This window comes from Castor canadensis, chromosome 2 (genome assembly GCF_047511655.1).
Source record: "Castor canadensis chromosome 2, mCasCan1.hap1v2, whole genome shotgun sequence".
In the NCBI taxonomy this organism is placed as follows: domain Eukaryota; kingdom Metazoa; phylum Chordata; class Mammalia; order Rodentia; family Castoridae; genus Castor; species Castor canadensis.
The window spans coordinates 89401043-89427959 of record NC_133387.1 but is presented as its reverse complement, the minus strand read 5'-3'; the positions used below and the strand labels follow the sequence as shown (position 1 = coordinate 89427959).

The following is a 26917-nucleotide window of genomic DNA, read 5'->3' as shown; positions in this document are numbered from 1 at the left end:
TAACTTGGATATAGGTAAAAACAAAGTGAAACTAAAATGAGAGACAATAAACAGAGAATATAGGAAGGAGAATGATCATTTTAGAATTAAAGCTTTCTAAAATCCTTGCATTTGAGGGGGTAGAGAAATTAATCAATTTAAGCCAATTATGATTAAAAACTTAAGAGTAACCACTAAGAGTGTAAAAAAATGTGTGATTTCCAAATCAGAATCTCTTCTTTTCAGAAGGAAAAATACATTATCAGGTAATTCATAAGGAAGAGACAAGGGAAAACAGCTTGGCAGTTCTTTAGAAAGCTAGCACCACTATCTGATTCTGTAATCGCACTTGTGGGTATGTAGACCCAAAGAACTGAAAACAGGGATTAAAACAAATACATGTCCAAAAATGTTCACAGCAACACTATTCTCAGACAAAAGGTGAAAAACACCCCAAATGTCTAACAATAGCTGAGTGAATAAACAAAACGTTATATATCCACACAATGGAATAGTATTTTGCCACACAGAGGAATGATACTGTTTTGTGTTACAATGTAAGGAACCTCAAACACATTATGCTACAGGAAAGAAGCCAGACACAAAATATCACATATTGCATGATTATATGATCACATTATTATATGATTACATTCATGTGAAATATCACAGACTGTTACTTGCCAGGAGCTGGAGGGAAGAGAGGAATGAGTCAGAACTGCCTGAAGAGTAAGAGATCTTAGTTTGGAAAGATGTTTTAGAACTACATACAGGTGGTAGTTATAAAACATTGTAGTTGTTCATTTTAAATGGTCAATTAAAAAGAAAAGGAGAAAAAGAAATGAAAATATAAAATAAAACAGGGCAAATAAATTCCGCTATATCAATAATAACAGCAAATCAAACTTTCAGTTAAAAGACAGAGACTCAGACTGATTTTTTTTTCTAATTAACTATGTGCTGTTTCAAGAGAGACATGACACAAAAGCTTAACAGTAAAGTATACAAAAAAATGTACCACTGATATACTAGTCATTTAAAAGTTCATGTAGCTAAATATTATCACATAAAAAATTATTGGAATTTAAACATTATTAGTGATAAACCTATTTATTACAGAATAACAAAAGAAAAATTTTAACAGGAACATTTTACACCATGAATCTGTAACAGTGATCTCAAAATATATGGCCAAAAGCAGCAGGACAAAAAAGAGACTGATCAATCCAAGAGCATGATAGGAAATCTTAGCACATCCTTCTTAGCAAAAAATAGATCAAGCCTAAGAAAACATGAATAAGGGTAAAGAATATTTGAACATCAAAATAAAATACATGATCTAATACACCCAATTATTAAGTTACATATTTTTGACACGTATACACGGCATACACATAAATATTGATCATATAGAAAGCCACAAATCATATCTCAGAAAATTACAAACTGTATTTTTAATCACAAAAAAATTAAAGAAGAATTAGATAGTAAAGAGATAGCTCCTCTCTGGGTGCTGGTGGCTCACGCCTATAATCCTAGCTACTCAGGAGGCAGAGATCAGGAGGATTGTGGTTTGAAGCCAGCTCAGGCAAACAGTTTGTGAGACCCTATCTTTAAAATACCCAACACAAAAACTGGGCTGGCAGAGTGGCTCAAGTGATAGAAGTTTTTACTTTTTTAGGTAGGTGCTCTAAGTTCTTCACAGAAGAACTTTCCTGTTAGCCATTTCTCTTTGGCTTCCATTGAAGCCCCAATCAAACCTCCACCTCCACCCTCCCAAGGAAAGACAAAGTACAGAACACTGGTTAGACCTGGATGGGGCTGAAAGGTCACCTGGCCTAACCTTTGGGGTTAGTGATGAGTTCTGGGAGAGGAAGGGTGTTTTCCCACATCTTCACCTCTAATAGCCAGTCTGACAGATAGGAGGCATCCAGGCTCCTAAAGGGGCTTCCTCCACCTCCCTCGGCCACCAGATCAACAGGTGTTTTTAAAATTAAGCCATAAAGAACATGAGGTCTCAGGAGGGACCAGGTTATCGAGAAGTCATTGTGTGCCCTAACACAATGCGTAGTGACTTCAACAGATCAGTTTTATGCCCTGCATTCACTAGTTTTCCAATTGTTGGTTTGAGACATATAAAGAGAATCAATCTCTCTCTCTCTCCCTTACTCCCTCCCCCCCCCCTCCCTCTCTCCTCTTCCTCTCTTTCCTTTGCTTTTAAGGATGTGGAAAAACCTGACTATAACGGCCTCATCTGATATTTCCTGTAAGAGAAGCTCTCTTACAGGAGAACACTGAGAAAACAATCTGCCTTAACAATTCAACAAAATAAATGATCTTCCTGAAATTAGTGAAAAATCCCTAATTGGGAATTAGGCTGCATATCTAGGTCTTCCTCATCCGGGTCCATGACAAAGGTTAGACAAAGATAGGCATCACCGGTGAGGACAGATTGGGGGTGGGGACATTGATGGCGCTGCATCCTTCTGGAAAAGCCATTGGGCCGGGCTGTTTGGCTGGAGGGAACACATGCTGTTCTCTGGCCTCCTGAACCATTGTTCTTCGGGTGATGATTTCTCAGCTTAACTCTCTTTCCGTATGTGTCCCTCCTGACATGCCTTGGCACATTATCCTTGACAAGAAGTATGTGGAGGCCGTGCAAGATCTGAAATCAAGTCCAACATTTCTCCTTCCTGTATATCTACTCCATGAGTCAGGTTGGATTCTGGAACATTCCAGGAAGAGAGAAGAAATTAACCTAGTCTAACATTCACAGAGTTCCTTCAAGGGCACACAGTTTGCAAAACAACACTGTACTAGATATGACCTTCCTTAATATTATTCTCCCATTCTTCCAGTTTGGCTCAAGGCCTAGGCATACAACTGGTATTTAATGGATGCTCCCCCTGGAACCTGAGGAGCTCTCAGAGTTCACCTGGATACAGCACATCCAGCTAGAAGGCTAATCCAGACCCTCTAGTCCAACCTAGCAGCCCTGTAGTTGACAGGGGAAGAGGAAATAAGAGTTTTTCCCAAGGCCCCCTGGGTAGCAAGCAAAGCCACATGTAGAATTTTAGGCTGCAGACCCTGAACTCGGTTCATTTTCATGTATCCCCTTCTGGATGTTAAATACTCTGATTACATTTTCTAAGACCCAAAATACATTAGGACACTGCTCTTTCCTGGGGGATAAGGGGGCAAACCAGCAGGATTTTATGGTTCTTATTTCTTCCTGGCCTTGTTTAGAGCTAAAGTTGCCTGAGTATAGATGAGTTCTGCTCCACTAGGTGGCTGGTGCTGTAGGCAAGACTCGCCCAACATGTACTGAAAAGGTGTATATGGGTGATGTTATTCCAAGGAAAAATGCCTCTTCTTTACAGAATTCATCCCTGAAACATGGCCATTCTTCCAACTAAGACAGGGCAGCTCACCAAGCACAATGGTGCCAGCCCATGTGGGCTAGCCACTGCCTGGGTTGCCAGGCTTGACCAAGTCCACCCACTGTGAGAGGATGGATGAACCCTAGGAGCAGGGTTGGTACTAAAGATGTGATAGGAAGCCTCGCTCATATCACTGGGATCGCAGGTATAAGAAGAGTCCTGCCTGCACAGCAGCCTTAGGACCATGAAGGCTGCCTCTGACTAGGGTAGCCTTCACTTACTTCTTCCCCAGTGAGTGAGCACCAGAGGAGATGGCTCTACTAGAAGCAAATGTTCCCAGCACCACCTCCCCAAAGCTGGATGAAAGCCTCATGGAAAGAACTATCTGAAACCTTGGAGTTTAATGTCATCCTTACAGTTACAAAAGGGAAGGTTCTGATAGGGCATTACACAAAAGTTGCCACAGTGGACTGGAAGGCTGTTTGGAATGTGTGCTTAGCTGCAAGGAGAATCCAGTTTGGGACACCAATCTTCCCCTTTACTGCCCCAATAAAAGCCAGCAAACATCTGGGAAGGTGAGCCATGCCAAGCAGAGACCAACCTTCTCCCAGTCCCATCCGACACTCAATCCACTCAGGTTCTGTTTGGTTAAATATACCAAAGGGCAGCATAAAACAACTTTTGGGATAAAGCATTTTCATTTTTAACTCACAAAATACTCCCTGCCATGATCATTCACCAAAGAGCCATGAGTAGCATGTCTGAAAGACAGCAGTCTCAGCCAGAGCAGACTCTATGGCTGTCAGAAAGAGAATGTGGGTCCGTTTGCTTTAGAAAGGCAAAGACCCTTGCATGTAAACAATACTTATCTTTGGAGCTCAGGTCTTTTCCCAGGCGACCTTAGCATACATTTACCTTCTCTGGCCCTCAGTTTCCTTCCTATGACACTCTGGGGTTCTAAATGTACTATAGCCTTGCCCTTAGAGCAGCCATTGCTTATCCGGAAAGCACCTTCTACTTTCCTGGGCACCTGTAAAGCACAAAAGTCCTGTGTGGAAAGCAGCAGAGCAGCTTTTTTAGCCCTATGTTTAGAAATACGGACTCTGAGGCTCAGAAGACTGTCAACTGTCCACCACAAAAAGTCTACAATACCCAGATCCATGACATGAGGAAAATGAAAAGCAACACAGTGAAATATTTCACAAAGCTTAATTTGCTCACTTTAAAGATTGGCCTTTTATTTCAAGAATACTATCTATCCAACTATTTGAAAGTTTAGGTAATTTTTTTAAATGTTCTTTCTTTGTAGAATAAAAATAACAATAAATACCCTGAATAGTGTCTGCTTTACCACTTAATGATAACAGGGCTTAATTTCTAAGGACCCTCTTCTAAGAGGCCCTAGAAATGTGTTCACATGGTTGTATTTTTGGAAAATTTGAAAAATGAGATACTTTCTCATCCTTTCTCTGAAAGAGGCTATCTAGTTATGCAAGTTTCAGGCCCACAAGATCTGAATCAGCTTCAGATCAAGACCTGAGTCTTCCAGTAGTTTTTTAATTAATTTATTTCACTAACCCATGAGTCCCCAGAGTCTATGACTCACTGCACTAGGTGGGTGATCCAAAGTCTCCTGAGATTCTCCATCTTGCCCTAGTTTGGACAGAGAAAAGCCATGCCAAGACTGGCTCTTAAAGCTACTCTTCCTTCTACCCCACACTGATCGCTTTGTGGAAATCTCCAGGAAAACTTTAACCTACTCCCAAAGCACAGAGGCATTTCTTAGAAGGAGGAGAGACAAACACATTGCTTTAAACCCAATTCAGCTTTGCAAACTTTAAGCATTACACCACTCATACACGTAAGTCAAAGAGCTGTGGAATTTCCATGAGTGAGCCAGTCCCAACTTGGGACCAACACACCCTGGGCTAAAATTAGATGTGTCCCTGAGCCAGCTAGGCCACCTCCTGTGCCTCTTCTGGAAGCTGTTTTCACATGAAATGGAGTATGAGTGTCCTTTGGGACCAGTCTGGGGGTCTGCTCCTCTGGGGTTGCCAGCTTCCTGCTTCTAATGAGGGTTTTCTCAGCTACTCAGTCTCTATAGCTCATGGGTAGGGAGTCCAGCAGCTGGGGTATTCACTGAGGAGCTGGGACTTGGCTGAGAATCTAGCCACTGAGAGGAGAGGCATCGGTGCTGAAACTTTCCATGAGCCCCAAAGCAGGTGAACACAAGGCCTGCCTCATGACGAGGTCAGGCCATGTGGATTTAAAGTTTTAGCACAGGCAAGTTTTCCCCTCAGGTCCCTGGGAAGTAACATATTCCACAAGAGTGTCTAAGAGGGCGGAGGGGAAAAAAATCTAAGCAACACAGTCTCTTTTCCTTAATAGTGAAACTTCCATAGAAGCAGAATGAAGCCCTTTGGCAAGGTTCCAATCTCCCTGGCTCCTGGGGGTCTGAATCTAAGTAATGGGGCATGAGGCTGAAAGCATAGCTCCTCTCCAAACCGTGAGAGTCCTTGCTTCTCCATCCACACCCTCCCCCAGTGAGGCCAGCAAACAAGGACCCCGACCACAGCCCCTTCTGTATCCACTGTGTGGGTGAAAAACGGTCCCAGCTAAACAGCCAACAGGAAGAGCTTTAACCAAAGGTATCTGGAACTCTTTCCAGAACAAATAGAAAGCCATCTGAAGTAGCTAGAACCACGTCGGGCAGTCCGCTTTTGGAAATGTCACATTGAGCCTCATGATGTGGGTGTAATCAAAGGATAAGGGGGCTTGGAAAACATCCATTGGGTAGGGAGAGGATTCCAGTCCTGGCAGGGTGGGTAGGAGGTGAGGGAGCTGTGGAGGGTGTGTGGGAACCAGCTGCCCAGTGCCCACCAGGAAATACTGAATAAGCTGGTACATCCATCTGTGGCTTCTGTAACAGCTTGGAGGTGCCTTGGATATCAGAGGGCTTCAGGATACCCACATGTGATTAAGGAAGGGGCTACCATACTCTTGCTCATCAGCTGCACTGGGGTGTTCCCTCAGGTTTCTAGCCTGTTTTATGCCATGACCTCACCCAGATTCCAGCATTTCATGACACACACTATGACCTTGTTACACTTCTTTTACAATCTTTACCCAGAGATAAGATTCCATTAACTGTTCCTTTTTCCCTACCTGTTCCACGTGTTTTGAGTTTTCCTTTACTTGAAAACTATTAAATCACAAGGAAAATTGGAAGAATAATACAACGAACACCAGTACACCCTTCACTCATAATGATAGTCAACATTAGCATTGCATTCTCTCTCAATACACGTATGTACAGGAAGACACACAAACCCTTGTTGTTTGTTTGTTGTTTTTTTTTTTTTTTTGGTCTTTGCTGAACCATTTGAAAGCAAGTTGTAACATCATGACACACCACCTCTAAGTACTTCAGGCAGCCTCTCCTAAAAACAAGGATGTCCTACATAATCTCTGTGGGCTTTATTTGTATGATGATACTTTTTAAAACCAGGATCCTTGCCTCAGCACTCCTAGAGCCCTGCATCTGGGACATGTGCCCTTTTGGACTTACTTTCTTCAAAAAGAAGACTAATAATTAGTTATAATGTCTTTATTAAATATTAAATGGGCTAGGTCTTCTTTTGTTTTTTATGTAAATGGAAACTTTCAACTTCACTTTTCTTCTAATTCTCTCCTGGAAAGTGCTGGCTTTTAAGGACCTCTGATTGCTCACGTCTAGGCTGCAAAGTGACTTGAGATTTGCTGGGGAGCTTTATGGGGGCAGAGGTGCACTTGGTGGGTAGAAAAGTCTGTGGTGTGAATGGATTTCCTCGGCAGCTCCAGGGGTGGCTCTTGAACACCTATCAAAATGGCGTAATAAGTTTACTTACCCTCCTTGTTTTTTATAATTATCATATTATTGTTATACTAGGGGCACATTGAGACATTTATAAAAGTTCTTATCATAGTTGAATTCACCCCCTCCCATCATTCTCCTTTATCCCCGCTCCCCCCATTCCTGGAATACTTTCAACAGGTCTCATTTTTCCATTTTCGTATGTGAGTACTTAGTATTTCTACTACAATCATCCTCCTACACCCTTTCCTAATATCCTCCCCCTCCCACTGGAACTAATCCTCCAGACAGGACCTGTTTTACCTTCTTCTTCTCTGTTTTTGAAAAGACATTTTTGTTTGCTTAAGATACCTATATAGGGTCACTTGCCCTCCTGATAGCACTGCTCCCTGAGGAGGTGGATGTGAACTAAGAAGCCTTGTAAAACAGCCTCCAGGCCTCAGACAGAGGCAGAGTACTGGGTCTAGCCTTCTACCGATGATGTCTTTTACAGTGCTTATTGCCTTTTCATTCAAAGGAAATTTTGTTTAAAGGTGACCCTGGGACCACAAGGAGATAGGAAAGCATCCTTCTCTCAAAAACTCCATTTGTCCTGACCAAGGCAGAGCAGTGAGGGGAGACAGAAGACCACGGCCTTTTGGGCTCAGCAGGGGCCATTCACTGTGCCAGTCGTGGCCTAGCTGTGGCCTAGCCATCTGCATCTGTGCCAGCCTCCAGAGCTTTCAAGAGGATTCTGCTTGCCCTTGACCTTCACAGTAAAGGGAGGAAATGACCTCCCTGAAAAGCAAACCCATTTAATCCAGAAATGTGTCCAGAAGCCCTACTGAGTGACTGAACCCTTGGAAGCGACTTGCCCAGAGTTACAGTGACCCAGAAATAAAGCCTCTCACCTTCCTTTACCCACAGCCCACATAAGGAATCTAACACCTCCCTCTGGCCAGTACAACTTTCCATAACATAACACCAACCTTACCTCTTACCCCTCTCACAAAATTCCTATTTATTCAGTAATACATCCGTCTCCTCAAAAAAAGGTATTGCAACTAATCAAATTGGGGGGGAGGGAGCACTAATATTTATTAAACACTGTAGACCATACATTTTACATACATTACTTTTTTTTCCCTCATAACAATAATGATCCTATAAAGGTAGGTATTTTAGATGAAGAAAAGAAGCTACAAAGAGGTTTCAAAAAATTGCCCCAGGTTACCCTGTTAATAAGTGGCAGAGTTAGGATTTGAACCGAAATCTACTCAGCTCTAAAGCCAACGCCCTTTCAACCTCGACATGCTAAGAGTCACTAAATATGTTAAAGTTGACAAGCTGAGTTTCAAAGTCTCACAATACAATAAAACGCAGTGTTCCCCAAATAGCAGTCCTCTACAACTTGACTTAACAAAGTTCTGCTTAATTGAAATGAATTTCAAGTAACTCAAAAACTCTACTGAGGAGAATCAGCTCTTTCACTGGGGATTTAAAAAACACTTTGGGAACTTGTAATGCCCAGGGCCATCACTGCAGACATCGATTATCATTATGGAGCATGGCAGGAAATGAATCAGGTATTGCAGGCACTGCCCCCTAGAGACCCCACCCCAGCACACCCAGCCTCCTCAGAGCTCTGCAAATGATGTATTTCTCCTCTGTGCTGCTGGTGCCCAGCCTCTGGCTTGCAAACACAGTCATATCTCAGCCAACTTAAAAAACAACAGTCCCTATTCTTCAACTCTTCACCACCTCCAGCTGCCACCTGGTCCCTACAATTCCCTACACCTAGCAACTTCTTTCAGAAGAGCTCCTAATTCTCCCGGAAGAGGAGTGGCCTCACCCTCCTATTCCTCACCAATTGACAGTGAACCTTCTGCCCCCCACCCAGCACTCTGCTCAGAGTGCTCTCTCCAAAGGGACCCAAGGAGTCCACCCACCCCATCCTGTCACCAGACCTTGCCAACCTCTCCTCAGAGTCCAAAGCTGCCAACTTCTGACTCCTGGAGACTATCTTTTCCCTCACCTGGTCTGGTCTTCCTTCTACTCTAATGGCCCCTTTCCTTGCCCCACCCCAGGAATGTCTGGCATAATTCTGACTTTGATGCCCTTATCAGTCACTCATGGCACTTCATCAGCCAGACCCTCCCTAGTGGTCCTTCCCTGCATCCTCACAACAGAAGCTCTCTAGGACCTGCATTTCTGCCCACTGTGGAAATGCAAGTTCTACTGGAAGTGTCCAGAAACAGACTTCCCATTTCCTGATCACCCAGCGCTTCCCCTTTCTGGTCTCCATCCCTGTCTACCCCCACCCCATCCTCCAGGCCCACAACCTGTCTTGCACCCTACATTCTATGGCTTCCCCCATTCCCATCCCCATCCTCACCCTTCTGGACCCCTAGTCTGAGTCCACCTGCCTTCCAGGCTAGGCCCTGCTGCCAGTAGCCATGCTCAGCCTACTGTCCACACTCTACCTGGTTAAAAAGCTCCAAGTCTCCAAGAACTAAGTAAGGAGAACAAGATGGAAATGTTAATTACCCAATATATGTATATGCTATGTACATATATTGAAATATCAACCCCACAAATATATGCAATTATTATGTGTTAAACAAAAAATAATAATGTTTAAGGAGACAGAAATACTGATTTGGTCACTACACACTGTATACATGTATCAAACTATTACACTGCATCCCACATTTATAGCTTAAATAATAATTCATGAAAAATCACATGACCAAGACACTGGAGATTCTTCCATTTCTATTGCCTAGAGTAGAAAGCCTGGTTCTGAAGTTACCTGTCCTGTGCTCCAGCCCCTCTCCTCCTGGTCACTACTTCCTGTGTTCCAACTATGCCCCCTTGCCCTTCTGCTCATACCATCTCCTCAGCATGTGTTATCTCCACATCCTTGCTGATGCCAGCTCCTCAATAGGCCTTCCTCCAGCTGGGGCAAGGGATAATGGTGAAAAGAGACTCCTCCACATTCTGTTGGCCATTCTGCACCTCAGTTTCCCCACCTGTCAAATGGATCTAATAACCCTCCTAGTATTGCTGACTTAATTAAATGAGGTACTATATTCAAAGAGCTCTTACAATAGAGCCTATCAAATAGTGAGTACTCAGTAACATCAACAGCTTAATTATCCCTGAAGCAATCCCAACTCTCTGCATGGCACTCTATCATCTCTTCTTGTCAATCATCCTTTTTCCCCTCTTAATCCTGTGGTACATATGTGTATGAATGTCTCAGCCTCCTGGGGGCAAGAACCTTGTCTTCTGCATCTCTCTCCCCAACGCCATTTGAACAAACAAGAAGCACTCTATAAAGGTTCCACCTCAGAGGGACCCACAGCCACAAAACTGGCCTCAAAGGAAATGAAAGAAATCCTATAGTTTTAGTGACTTCTTGTGGAATGAGCAGGAAAAAAATACAATTTTCTGGAATGAGGCACACACACGGAACCTGTCTACACAGGAAGCTGCTGTGGCAGGTCATTTTTGTGATTTGAAGAACTGTGCCCCAAGTGCCTGTGACTCAATTCAGCTTCTAAGGCCATCTTTCCAAGGGGGACACCAGCCCGGAGAATAAGGCACACAGAATTCCGTCCCCTGGCCACCAATTGGAAAAACAAACCAGAGTACCATGAAAAAAGGTGTCCACTCAAGCAAGATTGAGTGGGACTGGGCAGGGAAGAGATTTCAGCTCTCTCCACCCCAGTTCCAAAAACATCTAACCCCTCCATTAGACTCAGGGAAGAACAATGATGTCCATCTTTTCACCAGTACTCAGTCCTGTTTTCTAATTCTTGGGAGAGCTGTGAGCTTGAGCTCCTGTCCTTCTCCATGGCCAACCATAACTGACACCATCCAGAAATGTCTGCAAAGGCAAGTCCTAATGAAAAGGGCTGAGGATGAACAGGAAAATCACCTCAGTCTTTAGGAATGAGACCCTTAGGGACACCAGCCAACTTTTCCTCAAAAAGCATCAGGCTTGGAGGAAGACGGAGAAGAATGAGGAGTATGATCAAGGCACAGCAATAAGAGCTTTCATTGGCCTCCAACCAAACTATTCAAACCCAAGTCAGCCTTCAAGGATCCATTCAGCCCTGCCTCATCCAAGAAACTGTCTCCTCTAAGATTCTATGGCACCTCAATTAGCACCATTTATTCCGCCCTGGGAAAGATACTGACTGCCATTTTTAGGTACTTATTCTGTGCATTTAAGTCACTAATCCTGTTCTTCTGTACCTCCTTGAGTAAGGGAAATACCTCACACTTCAGCACCCCCCCAACTCCTAGCAAAGTCAGTAACTCATCTCCATTGTTATTTATTAGAACAATTCTAAGTAATACTGGAAAAAGTAGGGTCCCAGACAACACACCCTCACAGTCAGGCAGCTGACAACCCAGGAGGAGAAGCAAGGCAGTCTGTCAACTCTCTCCAGAGTGGCATGTGTCATAAGCGATATGAAAAGGTGATATGTTCAAGTCAGGAGTGGGGAAGCAATCAGAAAGAAGTTATCCTGAGGAAGGCAACATTCCAAATGACAAATGAGAGGCATTAAATTCTGGGTGGGCTGGTTGGTAGGTGGGTTGAATGGACTGGACTGGTTGGTTCATTAGGTAGGGTGGTCAATTGTTTGGTTGGGTTGGGTTGGTGGACTGGTTAGTTGGCTGGATTGGTTGAGCAGGTTGGGTTGGTTGGTTGGGTAATTGAGTGGTTGGTTGCTTGGGTTGGTCGGCTGGTTGAGTTGGTTGGCTGGTTGGGTTGGGTTGGTTGGGTTGGCAGTTAGAAGGATAGAAGAATGGTTTGGTTGGTTGGTTAAATGAATATATGGACAAAAAAAATGAATGAATGAAATAATAAGAAAACTAAAGATGAAGTTCAAGTTGTTTCAATTCTATTAAAGATTATTAGCTTAAGTTTTATGACACTAATCAGGTGACCGATAAGCATAATCTTTCTTTTCACTCTCCTTGCTAAGTATATTCTCTCATTTGCTCAACATTTGTTATTGCCAGATCCAGAAAATAACTGGAGAAAGACAAGGCAATCATCCAGACCTCATGGAGTTCATGGAAATAAAGATGGTTTATCAAATTATTGCTCTATCTAGGTTGAGGATTATTCATGACACTGAGAGAACAAAAGGGAAACAGCCAAACTGCTGGCCAGACCCAAAGAAGAGTAAGACAAGCAGGGAACCTATGGTATGAAATGTCAGGAAGCAGTCCCTCCCAGGCACTTGCCCTGCTATAGTGAAACATCCTCCAGAGTGACAGCCTGCATCCTGTTAACTCACTTGTCTCACCCTCATCCTGGTCCCACTGATATCTACGTGGGCTCTATTTGGGGACTCTTATAGCTAGTGTCTACAGGAAGCTGACTGGTAGGTCAGCAGACAGAAATCTTTGGGGAAAAAACACCAGGAAAGAAGCATCTCCATAATACTGCTCTTCTGCACTCACCTCCCAAAAATCATCTCTGAACCTCAACAGCCTCCTTCTATCTGATAGTAGCCTCTTCCTCCACATGGAACATCTTCCTGTCCTGCATACCAGGACTCAGGACCATGGGCAGAACTGGCAAAGCCCTACTTCTGATCAGAGGAAGACCTCAGAGCTGTCACACTGATACCCACAGATAGACAAGATGAGATCACTCACCCTTCCAAGGAGACATGTGGACACTCTCTCACTCTTTGGCCACATTTTCTTGATTTCAATGGAAATTTTGTGTCACAGAAAGTCTCTTTCCCCTGGCAAATGCATCAGATACTAGAACTGAAAGGCCATGGCAGCTGTAACAACCACACATGGGCAGGGGCCATCACTCCTTTCTGGAGAGCTGTGAGTGGCCTGTGATGTGCATTGCAGTGTCTCTCATGCTCAGCCTCCTGTACCTACTCTGGAAAGGCTGACATTAGAAGCAGAATAGTGCTCCACTATGGACTGCGCACACACAGATGATTAAATGTGGCCCAGGCTGAGGGGTGGTAAGACAACCGGACACAGCAGAGAGATCCTCAGAGCACATTATATTGAGAGGCTGAGTCCCAGAAAGTTGCAGTGCTGTGGGAGGATGGGCATACAGCAAAGTGTCTGGGTATCTGCAGGTCTCAACAGGCAGCCAAGTTTGAGTTTCTATAGTTTGGTATAAAGTCTAAATAATGGATAGAAACAAATTAAGATGGGAATTCTGCCCATTACTCATCACATGTGGTACAGCTGTTGTCAAACTCGGGATGCCCAGGTGAAGACACTGGTCAATAAACCGCAAATGCCACATCCTCCACTAAGCATCAGCCAAGTACCAGCTGGTAGAATTCACTCCCTCTCAGGATGCAGACAGGCACCTATGGGTATGTGTATTCCTGATCTGGGGGCCTAGGGAGGGACTGGAGGTCCTCAATCCGAACCCCCCCAACACACACACATACACATACTCCTCAGTGCTTATGAGACACTACCTAGTGAGTGATGCTGAATGAAATTATGCAAGTGGAGCAACCAAACAGATATTGCTGGAGTCATGAAGACAGACAGGGAAATGCTGCCACCTACTGTCCATTCTCCTAAAACCTCCAAAAATCTGCCAGGCAGCTCAATGCCAGAGGAGCCTAATCCCTGGACTTGATTACTGGTGTGGACAAAGGTAGGGGTTTGAGGACAGAATTTTTTTTTCCTTTTTTTAAATTATATTATTGTTATACTTGCGTACATTGTTACATTTGCAAAAGTTCTTATATCATAGTTGAATTCACCCCCTCCATCATGCTCCTTTATTTACTCTCCCCCCATTCCTTGAATAGTTTCAACAGGCTCATTTTTTTTCCCATTTTCATATATGAGCACGTAGTATTTCCACCATATTCACCCTTACATCCTTTCCTTATATCCTTCCCCATTCCCACTGGTACCAACCCCCAGACAGGACTTGGTTTACCTTCTTGTTTTCCATTTTTGAAAAGGACATTTTAGTTTGTTTAAGATAGCTATAGAGGGAGTTTCATTGTTACATTTCCATGTATACATGTATTACAACCTGAATTAGTTCATCCCCTCCATTCTTCTCCTTTCTACCTTAGACCCACTCTTACGGTGATTTCAACAGGTTTAAATATTCTATATTCATCCTTGTATAGAAAGTACATCAACAATATTTGCCTTAACATCCTTCTTTTACCCTCCCTCTCCTGTTAGTGACCTCCCCTTAGCATGACCTGTTTTTTATAATATTGCTTGTACTTGTATTAGGCCTATCTTCCACAAGAGAAAACACATAGCCTTTGGCTTTCTAAACCTGGCTAGCTTCACTTAAGGTGATGTCCTCCAGTTCCATTCATTTACCTACAAATGCCAAAATTTCATTCTTCTTCCTGGCAGAATAATATTCCATTGTATATAAATATACCACATTTTCTTAATCTATTCATCAGTAGTGGGGCATCTTGGCTGTTTCCATAGCTTAGCTATTGTGAATAATGCTGCTGTAAACATGGTGCGCAGTGTCTTTATTGTAACCTTACTTACATTCTTTCAAGTATACCCCTAGGAGTGGTATTGCTGGATCATATGGGAGTTCTATTTTTAGTTTTTTGAGGACCCTCCATACTGTTTTCCATAGTGGTTGTACTAATTTACATTCCCACCAACAGCGTATGAGGGTTTATTTTTCCCCACACCCTCACCAACATTCATTGTTGTTTGTGTTCTTAATGATAGCCATTCTAATAAAAGTAATGTAGAATCTTAATGCAGTTTTGATTTGTATTTCCTTTATGACCAGGGATGGTGAGCATATCCTCATGACTTTTGGCCATTTGGACTTCTTCCTTTGAAAAGGCTCTGTTTAGCACACAAGGGAGGGGTGAGGATAGGTAAGACACCTAAAAAATTAGCTAGCATTTGTTGCCCTCAACACAGAGAAACTAAAGCAGATACCTTAAAAGCAACTGAGGCCAATAGGAAAAGGGGACCAGGAACTAGAGAAAAGGTTAGATCAAAAAGAATTAACCTAGAAGGTAACACACACGCACAGGAAATCAATGTGAGTCAATGCCCTGTATAGCTATCCTTATCTCAACCAGCAAAAACCCTTGTTCCTTCCTATTATAGCTTATACTCTCTCTACAACAAAATTAGAAATAAGGGCAAAATAGTTTCTGCTGGGTATTGAGGGGGTGAGGGGGAGAAGGAGGGGGCGGAGTGGGTGGTAAGGGAGGGGGTGGGGCAGGGGGGAGAAATGACCCAAGCCTTGTATGCACATATGAATAAAAAAGCTATCATTGGTAAAAAAAAAAAAAAAAAAGAAAAGAAAGAAAAGGCTCTGTTTAGTTCATTTGCTCATTTCTTCATTGGATCATTGACTGGTGGGGAGGAGTTTAGTTTTTTGAGCTCCCCGTATATTCTGGTTATTAACCCCTTGTCAGATGTGCAGTTAGCAAAGATCTTCTCCCATTCTGTGGGCTGCCTCTTCAATCTGGTGGCCATTTCTTTTGTTGAGCAGGAGCTTTTTTTAGTTTCATGTAATCCCATCTGTCAATCTTTTCTCTCAGTTGCTGAGCAGTTTGAGTTCTATTTAGGAAGTCATTGCCTATACCTGTAAGTTCCAATGTATTCCCTAGTCTTTCCTGTACTAGCTTCAAAGTTTCAGGTTTTATATCAAGGTCCTCATCCACTTTGAGTTGATACTTGTACAGGGTGAATGACATGGATGTAGTTTCCGTTTTCAGCATGTAAGTATATCCAGTTTTCCCAGCAACATTTTTGAGGCTGTTTTTTCTCCTTTGTATGTTTTGGGTGCCTTTGTCAAAAATAAGATGGGTATAGCTGCATGAATTCATTTCTGGGTCTTCTGTTCCACTGGTCTTCACGTCTGTTTGTGTGTGAGGCAGCATTTTAAGGCTGCATAGACTCCCCAAAGACAAGGCAAGTCAGCCTCTCCTGGCTCTGGGAATTAAATTCACAGCCACTCCTCACCCAGTGCTGTTGCTTCCCCATGAAGCCTTTTGCTTTTAATAGGTCTCTCTGTCCTCAGGCCTTCCTATGCCCTCAGCAGCACCCCTCCCTGCTTGCTGCTCTCCCACTTCTCTGTAAGGGCTGGAATTTAGCACCACAGTACCTCACTGTGGGCCCTGGGCTTCCAGAGTTAAGAAGCTGCCTTGTCTTTCAACATCCCCAGTGCCCAGCAGGGCTGGAATACCAAGAAGGACTCAAGAGACATCTTTTGTCTGATTGATAGACCAGGACATGACCCAGCCATGAAGCCAGTGATGGGTTAACTTCAGCCCTCTTGCAAAGAGGCTGCAAGTGTCCTGATGGGAAGAGCTGGCTGTGAGCTTGGAAATAGGCTCGTTCCAGTTTACCCCTATACCTCTCCTGTGAAAGATCCCTGCTTGGCCTTCCTCACTAGGACATCCCATACACCAAAGGTGATATCCACAAACAGGCTTTGTGGCTTGGGGCTGGGTGGGTGTAGAGGAGTCATGAGCACAAATGTGAACCCACTGTACCCAGTCAAGGTGCTCTGGGCTGGGCACCACCCACCCTGACTGCTGTCGATGTCAGCTGCTGAGTGCTCACAGCAGTACTGTGAAAATTCTTTTCCAGAGAGTTACCCTGCCCCAGACTCACCAAGGAGGGGGCACACTGCCTGCCAACCTTGGAATGGGCAGCCCACAGCAATCAATGATTGATGCACGTATAAAAAGCCCACCCCTTGCTTAACAGTTGGACCAACTGTGGCACCATTCATGTTCCACTTCTGTACATGGGATCAAACTGAGACCACATTCTGGCTAAGTTCCTTCTCTGGCCCTTTGCTCTCTTCCCTCCTCTCTCAGAGAACATAACCCCAGTAAAGGAAATGCTTCCAAATCTGACTGATGCTTGGTTCCCAAACCCTAACATGTACCACATCACCTGCAAAGCTTATTGAAACACAGATTTCTGGACCCAATCCCCAAAGTTCTGACTTGGTAGGTCTAACAAGTTGTGTTTCTAGCAAGTTCCCAGATGCTGTGTTACTAACGAATCAGTTTGAGAGCCACTGTTCTTGGGAACCTGACCTAAGACAGAAATCATCCAATAAGTAATAAGCAAAGGGGTTAAAGATGGCAGGATTAACATGTCACCTGTCCTCCTACCTCTACCTCAAAGCCCTGAAGCCAAGAACAACAGACATCAGGCCTCCAGAGACAGACTTCCTACTCTGGCTAAGGGAGATCTGGGCTGCTGAGCCTTAAATCCTTTTATCATGCACCTATAGGAGCTTAGAGGGGCCTCCAGTCTAGAAGCAGCTCCAAGACCACAGGGCCATAGGTATGTGCTCATCTTTCACACACAATGAGCATCAGAGGCTAGGCGACTAACTGTGAATCTTGTATCACAGGGAAGTAGAGTGTGGGGGTGTCCAATATAAGAAAACCCCTCTTCACATACAGGTAGGAGCCCAGAGTTCTGGAGGGCTGGAGACAAAATCAAGACAGAATTCAACCTGCAGGCACAGGAAATACAGTGCTTGGCTTAAAGACAAAGCAGAGACTGCTTTTCTTATCACCAGAGAAGAGCCATGAACAATTATTAACTAGGGCTTTAGTAATAGTCATGGTGTAAAAGACACCTCCTTAAGGAGTTGACCCCAAGGAGCAAGACCCCAAGGCCAGAAGGGAACTGTCCTGTCACAACAGCAACAGGACCTAAAGTGAGACCCACAGGACAGTTCACTGTTCACATGTACGTACTCCAAGCACATGGCCTCTGACCCACAGGCCACAGGGAGGCCAGCGCACAAAAAACACCACTGGTCTGAGATAAAGTAGCATGCAGACCAGAGGTATGGGTGGTGGCCCCATGATCACAGCCTAAACCTGTTGTTCCTTGTTTTGCTTGTTTCAAGGACAGGCAATGTCTTCCTGTACTGTTCAGACAAAAGCCTTGGGTTCATCTGCTCTTTTTCTAACACAGAGCATGTAATCCATGGAAAAATCCTAGTATATGTACATCCTAGCCTATGTCTCAACACCTTTATTGCCACTGCCCCATTCCAAGCCACCTGTAGCTCTCTTCTAGACTACTGCAAACATCTCCTAACTGGTCCCCTGCCTCCATGCTAGCCCTCCTGCATCCATTCTCAACAGAGCAACCACAGAGATCCCATCAAAACATAAGTAAACCGTAGCAAGCCTCTGCTGGTGTCTTCTAGTAGCCTCCAAGGCCCTATGACAGAGCCCTGGCTTTTCTCACTGACTCTTCTCTACCTCTCTACCCCTTCCAACTCCAGCCTCCAACAAGCAGCCCGCTGTCCCCAGAGCCTGCTCTCCCTTTACTTTTGCTCTCAGGGGTCAAAGGGCAGGCAAGTTCTCCATCTTCCTTCTGGCTTCTTCTCAGGTATCCTCTCACTGAAGGTTTTTTTTCTGGCTACTACTTTATAACAGAGCATCTCTGTGCCCAGACCTCCCTGTCACTCTTGCCTGATATGAACCAAGGATCTGAAGTCAAGTATACCCAAAATCAAGGGAGTGAATATATGAGGAACAGGACATCACATGTGGGTGGGTAGTGGCAGCTGTAATGGAGGCATAAGGAGTACAGGAAAGACCAGGCATATTTAAAATGCTACAAAGTGGAAACAGAGCTCACGGGAGGGCTGTATTCTACCTGTAAGAGTTCCTGACTCATTCCCTTCTGCTCTCCAGGGTTGTTTCCCCATCCACCAAATGAGAACCTTTCCATCCTCAACAGTCTATGAAGTCAGGAATTTAATTGGGCCCTAAAGGAGGATCTATTCCACTCTGCTTTTTTAAACACTCAATTTTAAATCTTTTGGAAAACAACCAATGAAACTTTCATTCCATAGACTCTATCATACTTCCAATTTGCATTTTGAGAAAATATCTACTTTCCCCAAGGTGAAATCCACTAAAATCATGAAATTAATACCTAACCTGAGCTCAGTGGCCCCACCATGGCATCCTGACATCCTCTATCTGGCCAGGTCTGCAATCCCTAGGGATCATTTGGCTATGGGCTTTCCTGTTTCCCTGCTTACATAGGACCCAGAAAAAAAAGGAGCTAGTTAGGACAGTCAGACAGAGGAAAATACCTGGCAAAGGTGAAAAATGACAGAAACTCTCTTGGAAGTGGTAGGAAGGAAGACTGAGTGGGTAGAAGATAAACTTTTTGAAAACTGTTATGAGACTGAAAAAATATTTTAAACACTGCAAGAAACAGATGCCTTCCGTCATAGGCAAAATAATGGCCTCTTCCCTAAAAATATTCCCATCCTAATCCCAGGACCCCTGAACATGCTAAATGACATGGCAAGGGGGAATTAAGGTTGCAGATGAAATCAAGGTTACTAATCAACTGTCCTGGAGATACGGAGAGTAGCCTGGGACATCCAAGGGCCCTTTCAAATAGAAGAGGGAGGTAAAGGAGATACACCAGAGAGATGGCAGCCTAAGGAAGATCTAGCCAATCTAGCTGCCTCTGAAGATGCAGGAAGGAGCCACTGGTCAATGAATGTGAGCAGCCTCTTGAATATGGAAAAGGCAAAAGAAATGGATTCTCCCCTACAGCTTCCAACAACAAGGCAGCCCTGCTAACACCTTAATTTTAGTGAAAACCATTTTAGACCTCTGACTTCCAAAACTGCAGGGTCATAAATTTATGTTATTTTCAACCCAACTTTATGATAATTTGTTACAGAAGCAGTAGGAAATGAATACACCAAATATTTGCCAGTACTGTCAGGCCATTCCAGTCTCTGCTCCTACCTATTGGCCCATGTAACCCTAGAGAGGTCCAGGTCCCTTGGAGAGAGCTCTATTGGCCCACTCCTCTTGGCCATTCTCCTCCTTTTCATTCACTCTACCCTAAAACAAGAAGTACAACTTATCTGATGTGTAAATTTGGTAATAAAGTTAAATAAATTAATGGGCACATTAAGCTCAGCCCTTTTTCCTCTCAGAAGTGAGCTGCTTTTCTAGGGTGGCTCCCCCCCAACACCATGAGGCCACATGAGGAAGCCTACCCTGGCCTTCCAAGAGCTAGGGAAGGCTGCCTAGCCCTGGGCTCACCAGCCTCATGACTTGCTCTATCTTCTGTCTTCACCTTTAATAACCAGATACTTTATCTAGCCCTAGTCTGCCTGCTACTCTTCGTTTTGTATATTTGTTTAGAACTCAGGAGGTGGAAAAATGTTATTTAACGGAAACCTCTCCCCTAAAAACAAACCCCAACAATACCTGCCTTGCTGGATCATTATGAAGAACAAATAAGAAAATGTAATGCACTTAGTATGGTGGCCAAAAAAAATAGGGAGTAAGTGGGAGGAGAAGAAAGTGAAGGAGGAGAAGGAGGAAGAATAGAGAGGACAGAGGAGGCCACAGAGATGTATGTTGACTACTATAAAGATCAACACTGTTAAACACCGCTGGCTACACTCTGCCTGATATGGTTGGGGAGGGGACTATGGAAGCATTTTTCCTGCACTGTCTCTCTAGAAGGCAAGGCTCAGGCTATTTCTTGAGGTTTAGTAACAAGTCCAAAGCTACAGTGGTTATAAAGGACAGAGGTGGCTTGCCAGTCCAGGTTGTCAGGCTCCAGAGCCCATGTGTCATATGTGCTAAGTGCCTAGTAAACAGTAGGTATTCAGTAAATATATGGTTTGTGCAAAAGGCACAGAATAATTCTGGAAATAGTCATTTTAGGGTAGCAAGATATGACAACTGGGAGGATACATGGAAATCATCTGCCCTGTGGCTAGATTTTTACAGTCAGGGACACTGACACCCAGAAAGAAAACCACCAAGTTGGGGCCAAGGGCAAAGTGAAGACCAAGTGAGGTCTCCTGGTACTGCAATCACTCTCATCATACTGACGCTGCAATGAGAATACACCCACCCACTGAGTTTGACATTCTTCCTTTTCCTCAAGCAAATGTTCTGGAATTGGAAAGCTAAACAAGGCTCTCCGAGTTAAACCAGAGATTCTTTATTCAGTGTAAAGTATCTTTGAGAGTAGAGATCAGTATTTTCCATCATTGGGGGCTTTCCTGACAAAGCTGGTCACCATCCAAAGGCTATGGAGAGGATTTTCACTCAGGAAGGAAGGTAACACCATTCATCATTTGTTCACCATATTCTGGAGGTAGTTTCCTGGGTTTGAATTGCCTGCTTTGTCTCCTACTAGATGAAAAAACTAAGGCAAATAAAGTAACTCCTGTGAGTGAGTTTCCTCATCTGTAAAATGGAGGTTATGATATTTTAAATGAACGACATTTCTCTTATTGAACTTTTATGAGAATTGAAACAAAAGAATTTACATATAATGCTTACTGGTGTTTTGCACAAAGTAGGCCAATATCAAAAATGCATTAATGTTCGTGTTGCCATTATTGCTGTAGTAGCAGGAGTGGCAGCATTAAGCAAATATTCACTGAGAATCTTCTGTGTAAGTACAGGGAATACAAAAGTCCTGGCCTTCGTAAAACTTGCAATCTATTGTGGTGGAGACAAATAATGGATAAGTAAATAACTAAAGAAATAGGCACCATGGAAACAGTAAAGCAAGATATAGATGACAGCATGGGCCTCCACAGCAAGGGGTCAAGCCGTTCTCCTCTACAGGAACAAGCTAGACATGTTTGGTGACAGAAACAAAACAAACAACAACAATAACAAAATCAGCTGGTAGATAGAATAAAGACCTACAGGCAGCTATATCAACCACAGAAGGACAGGAGGAGGACTGGCCCCACCAAGATACCCAGCAATAACTACAAGACCACAGTAACCGAAAGGGCAATCACGTGGCTTCAACAAGGAAGGAAGAAGGGAAAGAAGGGAGGGGGCCAATTAAACAGACTAGAGCGTTCAGAGACAGACAGTCTACCTGAGAACTTAGTGGGGAGTGACAGTAGCTTCACAAATGATTAGGAAAAAAACAGATTGTAGAGTAGACAGTGCTAGGAAAGATGAAAGAATAAAAGTAGATCTTTTCATTCCAGCAAATACAGAAGACTGAATTACAGAAACAGGAAAGCTTAATACTATAATGTAATAGAAAAACACAGAAACTATCATTAAAACCTAAAATCAAGAAAGAGCTTAATAAATAAGACTTTAAAATGCAAATAATATGCCAAACAAGGGATTAGTTGTTACAGAATTAAGGATTTCTGTTCAACAAAGGACATGATGAACAAAGTTATTAGACAAGTAAAAGAAAAGATATTTTAAGTCTAAAAGAAACAAGAGATCAGTACCTACTGAAAGGAAATAAAATCCTCTTTTGAGGAAGGTAAGTTTAACCAGAACCAATATAATAATTCATACACAATGTTTGGGATTCAATTAAAATTATCAGAAATGCAAAGAAATGGTTGAAATGATTTTTCTTTTGTAAGAAAAATAGACAACTGCAGCAAACACAGGTGATTCAGATACTGGAGGTACTAGAAGTGGACTTTAAATGATGATGAATAATACACTCAAAAATAAGGGAAAAGAATTTCAAAAAGGATTGTAGTGTATTTTTAAATACATAAAAAATTCTAAAAGGAAAAACAAAATAACTGAAATTAATAATGTATCAGATGGTTTAACAGCATACAAGATATGATCGAAGAAACACAGAACTAGAACATATTGAGATGGGACCTGGCCCTGTGATGCACCTATAGTGCTAGCTAGCAGGGAGGCTGAAGCAGTAGGATCTCTTGAGTCCAGGAGCTGGATTCCAGCCTGGGCAACACACTGACACCCCATTTCAAAAAAAAAGAAAATCAGCCAGGCACGGTAACTCATTCCTTGAATCCCCATCTACTCAGGGGATAGAGATATGGTTTGAGGCCAGCAGGGGAAAAAACAGCTTGGCATGGTGAAATGCACTTGTCATCCTAGCTATGCGGGAGACCATCGTAGGAAGACCGCCATCTTGGCCAGCCTGGTCAAAAACACAAGACCCTATCTTGGGGGGCAGAGTATGAGAAGCCTGAGAACTTGACATAAGCACAGCTATGTCAAATAATCTGCAGGCTGAGTCTGGCATAGCCCAAGCCGCAGAAGGGCGCAAGGGCAAAAGGCAACACAGCTGCTTTTCCTAAGATGTTTACATTCAGAGAATAGCAGTCACAGTTTTCTCCTGTTACAATGTCACAGCCCTCCCCGAGAACTGTTGCTCCACCTCCTTGTTCACCACCATATATAAACAATTCGCTGAAGAAGGTTGGTGGATTGATTAGCTGGCTGCTGACTGCTTGCAAGGTGTGGCTGCTGCAGATGCTGCTGGTAGTGGCTGCGAGTCTAAGGACCAAGACTTGAGGAGTTACACTAGAGATTAGAGGAAACATGGGATAGTGCAAGTCTGAGGACCAACACTTTAAGAGAGATTAAAAAAAACATGGGACAGTGTGAGTCTAAGGACTGAGACTTTAGAGAATAGAAAAGAAGTAAGGTTTTAACGAACAGAGAAAAGAAGAAAAGTAAAAGAGAAGTAAAAAAGAAGTAATGAGGCTGTTTTGCATCTCCATCCAAGCGCCCAGCACACCTGACCCCAACTTCCTGTATGTTTGTCTTCTATCTTTTGACCTTTCTGCATCTCCAATCGCTTCCAGTTAGGTTTCAAGGACAGGCTCGCTCAGGTTGAGAGACCTATCCAAAGAATAACTACAGCAAAAAAAGGATGAGGAATACAGCACTAGTGGTACAGTACGTGCCTAGCAAGCGTAATACCCTAAGTTCAAATCCCAGTATCACCAAAAAAAAAAACACTAATGGAAGTACAGAGAGAGAATAATGGGAAAAATAGGAAAGAATATTTAAAAGCTACAGAATACAGATAAAGCACAAAGATCTATTATATGTGTAACCAAAGTCCTGGCAAAAAGAGAGGGATGGGACAAAAACAGTATTTTAAAAAGATAATAGACAATAATTTTTCCAAACTGATAATAAGTATCAAGCCACTACTTCAGGAAGCCTATGAATCCAAAGTAGCATCATCAAAGAAAACCACACTTAGGTGAATCATAGTCAAACTGTTGGAAATCAAAGAAGAAAACCTTAAGCTGGGGATAGAGGGAGCAGCCAGAAGTTTAAAAAAAGACACATTACCTTTAAAAGAGCATCACTGTCAACTGACTTATCAACAGTGATGGTGAAAGCTGAAGGCAATGGAATATCATGCCTAAAGTGCCAAAAAAACCAACCTATAATTCTATACTCATTAAAACTGCCTTCAAATAGAGGGAGTTAAGAAAAAGGAAAATGTAAAAGCAATAATGTCAACTAAAATAAAATTTCAAACACATGCTGCTTAGATAAGATTTAAATACATACTGTACCATAAGGAAATCTCAACAAATATTAAAGGATACCGAAAGCAATCTACAGATTCAATGTAATTCCCATCAAAATCCCAACATCGTTCTTCACAGAAATAGAAAAATATTCCTAAAATTCATGTGGAAACATAAAGGCCCTGCCTGAATAGCAAAATAATCCTGAGCCAAAAGAGCAATGCTGGAAGTGTCACAATATCAGACTTCAAATTATACTACAGTCATAGAAACAAAAACTGTGGTACTGGCACAAAAACAGGCATGGAGAACAACTGAACTGAAGACCAAAAATAAACTTACACAGCTACAGCCCCTCTTATTTTTGACATATAATGGAGAAAAGACACCCTCTTCAACAAACAGTGCTGGGAAAACTGGTTACCTACATGTAGGAGGTTAAAAGTAGATCCTTATCGCTCCCTTACCTTGTATAAAAATCAATTAAAATGGATCAAAGATCTTAACGTAACATCTGAAACTTGGAAAATGCTCCAGAAACATAGGGAAAACACTGGAAGGTAAAGACATAGCCATTTTTTTCTGAATAGAACTCCAAGTGTCCAGAAAATAGGAACAATAATCTTATCAAATTAAAATGCTTCTACAAATCAAAGGAAACAATTATCAGAATCAAGAAACAACTCATAGAAGGGAGAAAATCTTTGCCAGCTATTAACTGGATAAAGGATTAATGTCCAGAATATACAAAGAGCTCAAAAAAATTAAACACCAAAACAACAAATAATCCAATTAACAAGTGAGAAAATGAATTAAACTGACAGTTCTCAGAAGTAGTAGTACAAATGGCTAATAAATACAAGAAATGTTCAATTCTTAGCCATAAAGGAAATGCAAGTCAAAACCACACTAAGATTCTATCTCACACCAGTCAGAATGGCAATCAAGAAAACAAACAACAAATGTTGGTAAGGATGTGAGGGAAAAGGAACCTTCATATACCGTTGATGGGATTATAAACTGGTGCGAATGCTATGGAAATCAGTATAGAATTTCATCAAAAAACTAAAAATAGACCTATCTTATGACCCTGCTATCTCACTCTTGGGCATATATCCAAAGGAGTGTACATCAACATACAAGGCAGATACCATGTTTATCACAATGCTATTCACAAAGGCAAGCTGGGGAATCAGTACCCAATAACCAATGAATGGATAAAGAAAATGTGGAATAATATTTGCACAATGGAGTATTCAGCCATAGGAACAATGAAATTATGATGTTTACAAGAAAATGGATGGAGGTGGAGATCATCACGTTAAGTGAAATAAACCAAGTTCAAAAAGCCAAATATCATTTTTGCTCATATGTGGAATCTAGACCTAACATGATGATAAGGGTGGTGGTGATGACGATGACGATGACAATGGGACATGAATGTAAAAGGGAGACTGAGTGGGTCAAGGGGAGCTGGGAGGGGTGAAAAGAGAGTGTAATAGGGTGTGAAGAGGATCGAATGAAGTACATTGCATATATATATGAAGAAAGCATAGTGAAATCCACAAAATACTGTTTGGAAAAGAGAGGAGGAGGGGAAGTTTGAAGGAATATAACAGAGGAAGTGAACCTGTTCAAAGTATAATGTTCACATCTAATGGAATTACACAGTGAAACCACTTTGTACTATTAATGTAGGCTAATAAAAAAATTTAAGGGTGTAACCTCTGGTTGCACTCTTCCTAGTTGATCATAATCACCCTGTTCTGCCTGTTTAACAAGCTCAAAATGAGAATCCAAGGAGCCCAAGAATGTCCCTTGAAAGCCACAGGGCTCTGGACAACACACGCAAGGCAATGCTTCTTTTGAAAAGCACTCTCACCTGAGAGACAGGGGCTGGCTGCCCTGCCGCTTGAAGGCTCTTTCCAGTCGTTCCTGTGTGGTCCTGGAATTCCCACCAGGCAAGTACAACTTCCTGATGTCCTCTGTGGGGCCATCCCCTGCTGGGCTGTCCTCTGAAAGACCCCTAGGTCTGGGCCTGTCCCACTGGGGCTGCCCTCGGCTGCTGGGAGAGGTTTTCCGCTTCTCCATAGTTGGTTCACCCCCCTGGCTCATGGAGCTCCTGGAGATGGACCTGCTGCTGGAAGCCAGGACTTCCTGTGGGCCTGGACAGGCTGGGGCACGGGTCAAGAGCTCAGGTACCTTCGGCCTTTCCTCCTGTGGGGTTTGGGTCTTGCTGTTTGAGGCCGGGGACCACCTCAGAGAGCGTTTGCAGAAAGAGTCCTAAGGGGACAAGGACAGAGGCAGTGAGGGTCCCCTCCTAGGGGAGCTAGAAAAATACTTATCCATTTGCCCACATTGGTCCTTCTGTAAGAAAGTCTGTTCCGTCTCCAACTCCTTCCCTTA

At 43.0% G+C, this 26917-nt stretch overlaps 1 protein-coding gene across 8 annotated transcripts in view; it reads right to left on the bottom strand.

The window, feature by feature from the left end:
- Positions 1-26917, bottom strand: part of Mindy4 (MINDY lysine 48 deubiquitinase 4) — a 112442-nt gene that overhangs the window by 66985 nt on the left and 18540 nt on the right. For all 8 annotated transcript variants that reach the window (XR_012445266.1, XR_012445267.1, XM_074065242.1 and 5 more), the window contains one exon: positions 26394-26794. Coding sequence is in view for 6 of the 8 variants with exons in the window: in XM_074065242.1 (XP_073921343.1) it covers positions 26394-26794 (401 nt within the window). In the remaining 2 variants the exon portion in view is untranslated. The remainder of the gene's footprint in view (positions 1-26393; positions 26795-26917) is intronic.